Source organism: Varroa destructor, unplaced genomic scaffold (assembly GCF_002443255.2).
Source record: "Varroa destructor unplaced genomic scaffold, Vdes_3.0 BEIS01000004.1, whole genome shotgun sequence".
In the NCBI taxonomy this organism is placed as follows: Eukaryota; Metazoa; Arthropoda; class Arachnida; order Mesostigmata; family Varroidae; genus Varroa; species Varroa destructor.
This window is the reverse complement of record NW_019211457.1, coordinates 21,703,892-21,712,611: the sequence shown is the minus strand read 5'-3', so window position 1 is coordinate 21,712,611 and position 8,720 is coordinate 21,703,892. Positions and strand designations below refer to the sequence as shown.

The 8,720-nt window shown below is 39.5% G+C and overlaps 2 protein-coding genes across 2 annotated transcripts in view; one reads left to right on the top strand and one right to left on the bottom strand.

Annotated features, from left to right (window-relative positions):
• The window catches only part of LOC111248934 (E3 ubiquitin-protein ligase HUWE1-like), a 6,479-nt gene extending 1,028 nt beyond the window's left edge, over positions 1–5,451 (top strand). The window contains exons 2-7 of the mRNA XM_022802068.2: positions 551–785; positions 1,056–1,218; positions 1,440–1,667; positions 2,134–2,380; positions 3,052–4,341; positions 5,186–5,451. Coding sequence (XP_022657803.2) covers positions 551–785; positions 1,056–1,218; positions 1,440–1,667; positions 2,134–2,380; positions 3,052–4,341; positions 5,186–5,422 — 2,400 coding nt within the window. The 3' untranslated portion in view covers positions 5,423–5,451. The remainder of the gene's footprint in view (positions 1–550; positions 786–1,055; positions 1,219–1,439; positions 1,668–2,133; positions 2,381–3,051; positions 4,342–5,185) is intronic.
• Positions 1–8,720, bottom strand: part of LOC111249779 (E3 ubiquitin-protein ligase HUWE1-like) — a 54,582-nt gene that overhangs the window by 39,850 nt on the left and 6,012 nt on the right. The window contains exons 3-6 of the mRNA XM_022804083.2: positions 7,936–8,170; positions 7,503–7,665; positions 7,054–7,281; positions 6,551–6,587 (exon numbers count right to left, since the gene is read on the bottom strand). Of these exons, the coding sequence (XP_022659818.2) occupies positions 6,551–6,587; positions 7,054–7,281; positions 7,503–7,665; positions 7,936–8,170 (663 nt within the window). The remainder of the gene's footprint in view (positions 1–6,550; positions 6,588–7,053; positions 7,282–7,502; positions 7,666–7,935; positions 8,171–8,720) is intronic.

Below are 8,720 nucleotides of genomic sequence, written 5' to 3'. Positions count from 1 at the left end.
TTAGGCGATTAGTGAAAATTTGTCCAACAACTTATAATGATGTAAAAGGAATCAATATTTATTATTTCGATCAGTTTTCGATGGATTTCAAGGGTGTCGTTACAGGCGTTTATTGAGCATATTGTGAATGGCATGTCCAGTGTGTATTATTAGAGCTAACTAACTCACAAGCGAAAAGCTTTATTTTAATCAATAAAGATCAATAAAAACTGCTTCAGATCATTGTAACACTGACCTGAATAAAGCCGAACTGGATTTCGGAATTGGTGGTTGGGAGTGTCATTTTCATTGTGTAAGTAAACAGAACACGTCCGCTTTGTGCATTTGTATGTTGGCCAGCTGTTACTAGTCCCCACGAGCCCCACATAAACCCTTGAACACGATTACACTTAAGTATTATATGTTCATCCAATTCGATCGGAGGGTCGTTCTCTATGCGGATTTTATCATCCCAACGGACTTGAATAATACATTCTACTGAGCCATTTTGGTGATCATCTACTGACAATTTATGCCGGCTTATTCTAATTTTGCTGTTTTATCGTTGTAGTGTGAACTACTGCATTGGATCGACATTTTGGACCTGTTCGACGGGTATCTTGCAGAGGCATGCGGGGCTTCTACAGCACAAACTGGAGGGGCACAGAGCTCAGGCGATCTTAGCACCTCCTTAGACTGCATGGCCGCTACGGATGGAGATCATTCATCCGAGTGGGTCTTACCGTGCGACGCACCAGAGAACGAAGGTCGCCGAAGGCTTCTAATTGCTATTCTACAGTTTACTGGTGAGCATAATATAGATAGATGCATGAAAAAACAAAAATGCTTGTTGCAATGAGTGATCATATAGGTTTGAACGTTTATCTCAAGTAAAATTCAATTTCATTCAATTCTAGTTACCTTTTGTAGTAGAAAAGTTTGGACTTTGCGCTGAAACGTAACGTTATTAGTGCTTTCTTTTCATTGGATATTTGTCATTATTTCGTAGTTATCCCATCATTACAGGAGTCATTGTGTAGCGTTTGATTAACAAGAGATTTTTTTGGCATGTGTAGCGTTGTTAATTGAACATAGCTTCTCTCGTCATCTGTATAACTCAATGGAACATCTGACACGTTTGCTGGCATCTTCTGACATGCGAACAGTCCTCGCAGTCCTCAACTTGCTTTACGTATTCAGTAAACGCAGTAATTTTATCACGAGGTTATGCGCTCAAAGGTACGTAAGAGCAAAATGACCAGGTCTTATAGTGACTCCATTAATTTTTTGTATTAAAAACTTAAGGCTTAACGAACTATTGACTCAGTTGTCCTAATATATGAGGGCCATCTAAGATTTGCTATACGAAAAATAAATATTGAATTTTGCAGTCACACGTGTGTATATATAAGATACGTTAAAAGGTTAGGTGCGCTTTACGAATTATATCAACTTTGTAGACGTCAGCTACTACTGGATCGTCTAACGCACTTGGCGGAAAACTGGGGTGGTCGGGAAAACGGTTTCGGATTGGCTGACTGCTGTCGTCCACGAACGATAAACCAATACCCGGCCTCAGCGACAACTTTGCACTTTGAATATCAGCCAACAGCCACTGCTTCAAGTGGAAGGACATCATCCGATCATCAGCAACAAAAGACTGGCAACATTTACGTCGACGGCAGAATGTAAGTTTCTAACGAGTGGCTTTTTATGCACCTAGTGCAGCTATTAACTACTACAAAAAACTATTTGGTTTTGTTTAATTGTCGTAAACAAGCAGGTTTATTTAATGAGCCAAATTCCTTTCATTACTGTTTTTCTTAGATTGTGAAATTCGAGATAAGCGTTTTCTCTTCTTTCCTCCATCGGAATCACTGCACTGAAGCTTCGTTAGTGCAAAGTTAAGAAGATCTTTCAAGCAGTTCTAAAATATAGCTTTTGCGGTATTCTATGGGGCTTAGTGAAAAAAGTAGTAAAAACAAAAATTTAGAATGTTGGGAAGTAATTCTTTCCAACATTGTCTCCTGGACGAGTGAGAAAACATATGCTTATGCTATGGCTTGGGGAGAAACTTTTAGTCGAAATAATAAAATCTGGGGTTTTTGACTTCGCGAACTTATATTTGCGGTCCAATATGATTTACCCAATTAGACCATCAAACGTGTCCGGCCCGGCTGGTGTAATTCACGTGGAACGTGTGGATACCCTTGCGGCTTCTGCTGGTCGCATAATGGCGGATTTGATGGAGCAGCATCCAGACGTACCTGAAGGAAAACGAATGCTTTTGTTCACGCACCTTCGCCTGGCACACGCGTTTGCATCTTACCCACGCCGCTTACAGTGCGTCCAAGCCAGACTTCAAGCTCTGTCTATCCTTGTGTATTGCTCGGCTATACAGGTATGATGTTTGCATTATTTAAACTTCGATAACACTATTGCTGGCTACTATATATATATATATATATATATATCCTATAAATCCTAGCATATATATATATATATATATATATATATGCTAGGATTTATCTGCATATAATAAGATCTTTCAGAGCTTTTTGAGTTGTTTACAAAAATGAGTCCTGAATAAACTTCTAATAATTACTACACTTAAATATGCGATACAAAATGTGTAGGTTAAGTAAAATATCCCAGTTACATGATTGTTCTTTCTTAGCCATTTGGGACTACATATTTATATGAAGTGTTACGAAATGCCAAGCCAAGCATATCGCAACACTGAAGGCGAGTGGCTATTTTCTTTTTCCATTGAGTAATAACTAGTCAGTGGTAAGAAATCGTACCACATATGATGCGCACATGGGCGCGGCACAAATGCGTGCTTTCCATTTTCGTGTTCTTGAAGACTACTGAGCCAATTTTATTGATCAATTTCCTTGAAATGTATAGATATCAAATTGTAAAGTCGTTTAGATATATCTTGGATCAAACTAAACACCCGATGGACTTCGGATTTTAGGAATGGATAGATATAAAGAATGCACTATTGTGTATTCCTAACAGACCTTCGGAGCATACAGTTTTCCCACCATTTATACAAGGTTTTTACAGGAAAACGTAAACGCCTTATTGTACAACGGGCTAATAGATGAGCTGGTCGATGTCCTTGAGCTTCAACTGCCTCACAGTGCAATTCAGACAAGCCAACATCCTTCATGCCTAGCAGGCGAACACCTTCAGGCGACGTCGCAGTGTCAGGGACCGAATAGTAACATGAGTGGAAGTGGCGGTAGTTGTTGCGAAGAGGGAAGCAGCAACTGCTGCGGTAGCGATAAAATGGACGAAGGTAGTATCGAATGCACAGGGTGTGTCATAACAGGTGAAGGCGAAATAGAATCATTAATCGAAATAAAAGCTGCAGCTCTGCGCACGTTAACAGCCATCATTCATCTAGATGGTAATCCCAAACTGGCTGCAATAATTGCCACAACCGGAGCTACTTCGTACCATGGTTTCCTTCCGACGCTCGTACGCGCCTGTATTGACCGACTTACTGCAACATCATCGATGAGCTCGAACAGTGTTACGGGTACTGGCGGAGGCAGCAGCTGCAGTTCCGCGCTGCCTCATGCTGACGGAGTAAGCGCGCTTCCTATGTCAAGAAATGGTAGCGTTTTGGAAAACGGCGGGTCATTTTCGGAGGGCACCATACAAATGAATGACGAAGGAGGTATGCCAAACCTCGCATTTGCCACGGCCCTTTTCTCTTTCCTCTACCATCTGGCTAGCTATGAAAGTGGATGTGAGGCGCTAGTTTCATGTGGAATGGTCCAGTCACTTCTGGCTGTTATCGAATGGCCAGGGTGCGAGCCTGAACATGTCACGTTCGTTACGCGCGCCGTTAGAGTCATTGACCTCATTACGGGGTTAGACATGGCCGCGTTTCAGACTAACGGAGGCTTGCAGACCTTTATCCGACGACTTGAGCAAGAAGTAGACATTTGTCGACTTGACCAACCATTTGTTATACCGATGGGTTCTGATATGGACGAAGCCAATGCAGGACATCCAACGTTGTCAACACCTCGATTAGCAACAGGAGCAACAACGCCAGGACCGGCGATTGCCTCATCCTCATCAATGGCTCTTAATACAGTTGCGAACAGTCTTGAAGACAGTAGTGACAGTACAATTGGAATGGTACACTCATCAGCCGTAAATAGTACGCTTATTAGTATTCGTTCATCCCAGACACAATCCGTCAACCCCACGACTGGCAGCGCTACATTATCGACAGGCGGTGGAGGGGGTGTCTCCGGGGCGCCTTATACTACTGGCCAGATTCAGTGTTTTCCTCAACGAGCCGCGCTTCTCAAGAGTATGCTGAATTTTCTAAAGAAGGTGCGTATTTTGCTTACTTGAAGACCACTGATAGTGACTGATACGCCATTAAAGTCACTTTTTTGTGCTGTATGGGCTGAGAAGCATGTTATGCTGTACTTGAGTATGTCGTTATATGTAGAACTTAAAGCAACGTGCTTTTTGTTATTGTTAAGAATCTTTCATTAAATATATAGTAAACTTCGATACCTTAGAAACGCTTTAAAAATAAAAACTGCATACACTGTTGCGTATCATATTATACCACGTCATTCTGTGGGCTTCTAATGCTTTTATATGCTGGATGTATGGATTTAGTATTTGTTAGTTTAGATTTTTTTTTATTTAGCTTAGATTATAGTAGCGTTATCACTTTTAATGATGGAAACGCTAAAATGATTTTACTAATCTCTGCGTATGTCGAAATTTAATTTCGACATAGTTATACATCCGCTTGCCACATAAGCTGTGCTACTTTTTACTTTTTCAGTATTTCACTATGTCAGTGTTTAACTAACAGAATGTGAACAGTTGAATTTCTATTTTGCATTTTAAGTTAAACCTTCAGTTACATATACATTCCTTCTCTATTTTGAATATATTAATAAAAGTATGTAGGTGTGTTCTTTACCATAAACAAACCGGTTGAATAATTGGAAATCAGTTTCCAAACATCTTAGCTTATAATTCATTTCGAATCAGGAAGGAAGGAAAAGTGGCCGTAAAATATATGGAAGCTTGCGTTTTTATGATTCCAGGTAAAACTATTGCTGTATTACATTTTTCACAAAGTTTTACTGCAATGAAGTAAATTGTTTTTTTGTTATATTACAATCTTACCATTTCTCATTCTGTATTAAAACAGGTAATTAGCGATCAGTCTGCTGCGTCTGAGTCAAATCGGCACTTGATGGACGGGTCCTTGCCTAGGTCATTACAACACATCATTTCAAACTGCGAGTTCTATGGAGCGTCACTGTTTCTGCTCGCAACAGATGTTGTTACGGTTTATGTATTCCAGGAGCCTTCGCTTTTGAGTCCACTACAGGACAAGGGACTCACTGATGTGGTTCTTCATGCGCTTCTTACTAAAGAGGTATGAATGTTTTTACCCTTTGACATATTAAGGGGTTATTCAATTGATATTACACTAAGCAACCATACATAAAGATCCCAGTATGCGAACACCTTAAAAATAAGATAATTTTATTGTGATTTACATACTTTTTGGAAGAAAGAAACCTTTTTACCTATTTTAAATTATGGAGTCACTGGCTAAGGCACAACTAGAAATAACAAAAAGCAATTTCCTAAACGACTGAATAATCAACTGTCGCATTTGTGTGGAAAAACGCATAGCTTCTTCTTTATTAATATATTCGTATTGATTATGATCGTGCGTTTACTCTTGGAGTAGCTCAGTTATCTAAAGAAAGCATTGCGTTTGATGTCTTTGATGACAGTCTTGTTTTGAGCAAATGCTTTACAAAAAATTAAATAACAATGGCCTCTATGCGCTTGACAAAGATTGCCTCGACGTATTCTGTTGGATTGAGACGCCGAAGCTAGTGATATGAACTTTTTATGTGAGGACAGCCATTAAACATAGCTTTGCCTTTAGCACTCCGATGGTAGATTTCTTTTTGCAAGGACGGCAGCATTCCGATAGTAGAAAATCCATTTTTATTGGCGGCGGGCGGAGGGGGTTAGTGGGTGAGAGTCCCACAGTACAGGACGAAACACAATTCAGTGATGTCTGGTCTGCATAATAGGTTTGCCCTTAACCTCCAAAAAAAAAAATTCAGACGAAAACGAAAACAACAGTTTCCGTTTTCATTTTTTATTACTTAAACTTCTGAACTTTTTTAAAAAGTTCTTATTTCGACATAACGATTTTATTATGAATGTTCAACACTGGTTCGGGGAAAGGTTACCATTGCAACTGAAATGCATGCATATATCATGCAACTAGTTAGTAAAAACTGAGTTTTTGGAACAAAAAATTGTAGTTACTTTTCGCATGTATTCGATGAAGGCGATTTCAATTGAACTTTGTTTTTCATAGTACAGGTTTCTTATACTACTAGTGCTGTTTTTGATGACTCACAAACAAGACTGACAAACAAGGCCATTTTTCATCTGAAGGCGTCGAACACGAAAAACGAACAGAGCTATGTCGAATAGTAAAAAATTCGGCCTGTTTTTAAAAAGAGTCTTATTATATTTCCACGTGAATTACACCAGCCGGGCCGGACACGTTTGATGGTCTAATTGGGTAAATCATATTGGACCGCAAATATAAGTTCGCGAAGTCAAAAACCCCAGATTTTATTATTTCGACTAAAAGTTTCTCCCCAAGCCATAGCATAAGCATATGTTTTCTCACTCGTCCAGGAGACAATGTTGGAAAGAATTACTTCCCAACATTCTAAATTTTTGTTTTTACTACTTTTTTCACTAAGCCCCATAGAATACCGCAAAAGCTATATTTTAGAACTGCTTGAAAGATCTTCTTAACTTTGCACTAACGAAGCTTCAGTGCAGTGATTCCGATGGAGGAAAGAAGAGAAAACGCTTATCTCGAATTTCACAATCTAAGAAAAACAGTAATGAAAGGAATTTGGCTCATTAAATAAACCTGCTTGTTTACGACAATTAAACAAAACCAAATAGTTTTTTGTAGTAGTTAATAGCTGCACTAGGTGCATAAAAAGCCACTCGTTAGAAACTTACATTCTGCCGTCGACGTAAATGTTGCCAGTCTTTTGTTGCTGATGATCGGATGATGTCCTTCCACTTGAAGCAGTGGCTGTTGGCTGATATTCAAAGTGCAAAGTTGTCGCTGAGGCCGGGTATTGGTTTATCGTTCGTGGACGACAGCAGTCAGCCAATCCGAAACCGTTTTCCCGACCACCCCAGTTTTCCGCCAAGTGCGTTAGACGATCCAGTAGTAGCTGACGTCTACAAAGTTGATATAATTCGTAAAGCGCACCTAACCTTTTAACGTATCTTATATATACACACGTGTGACTGCAAAATTCAATATTTATTTTTCGTATAGCAAATCTTAGATGGCCCTCATATATTAGGACAACTGAGTCAATAGTTCGTTAAGCCTTAAGTTTTTAATACAAAAAATTAATGGAGTCACTATAAGACCTGGTCATTTTGCTCTTACGTACCTTTGAGCGCATAACCTCGTGATAAAATTACTGCGTTTACTGAATACGTAAAGCAAGTTGAGGACTGCGAGGACTGTTCGCATGTCAGAAGATGCCAGCAAACGTGTCAGATGTTCCATTGAGTTATACAGATGACGAGAGAAGCTATGTTCAATTAACAACGCTACACATGCCAAAAAAATCTCTTGTTAATCAAACGCTACACAATGACTCCTGTAATGATGGGATAACTACGAAATAATGACAAATATCCAATGAAAAGAAAGCACTAATAACGTTACGTTTCAGCGCAAAGTCCAAACTTTTCTACTACAAAAGGTAACTAGAATTGAATGAAATTGAATTTTACTTGAGATAAACGTTCAAACCTATATGATCACTCATTGCAACAAGCATTTTTGTTTTTTCATGCATCTATCTATATTATGCTCACCAGTAAACTGTAGAATAGCAATTAGAAGCCTTCGGCGACCTTCGTTCTCTGGTGCGTCGCACGGTAAGACCCACTCGGATGAATGATCTCCATCCGTAGCGGCCATGCAGTCTAAGGAGGTGCTAAGATCGCCTGAGCTCTGTGCCCCTCCAGTTTGTGCTGTAGAAGCCCCGCATGCCTCTGCAAGATACCCGTCGAACAGGTCCAAAATGTCGATCCAATGCAGTAGTTCACACTACAACGATAAAACAGCAAAATTAGAATAAGCCGGCATAAATTGTCAGTAGATGATCACCAAAATGGCTCAGTAGAATGTATTATTCAAGTCCGTTGGGATGATAAAATCCGCATAGAGAACGACCCTCCGATCGAATTGGATGAACATATAATACTTAAGTGTAATCGTGTTCAAGGGTTTATGTGGGGCTCGTGGGGACTAGTAACAGCTGGCCAACATACAAATGCACAAAGCGGACGTGTTCTGTTTACTTACACAATGAAAATGACACTCCCAACCACCAATTCCGAAATCCAGTTCGGCTTTATTCAGGTCAGTGTTACAATGATCTGAAGCAGTTTTTATTGATCTTTATTGATTAAAATAAAGCTTTTCGCTTGTGAGTTAGTTAGCTCTAATAATACACACTGGACATGCCATTCACAATATGCTCAATAAACGCCTGTAACGACACCCTTGAAATCCATCGAAAACTGATCGAAATAATAAATATTGATTCCTTTTACATCATTATAAGTTGTTGGACAAATTTTCACTAATCGCCTAA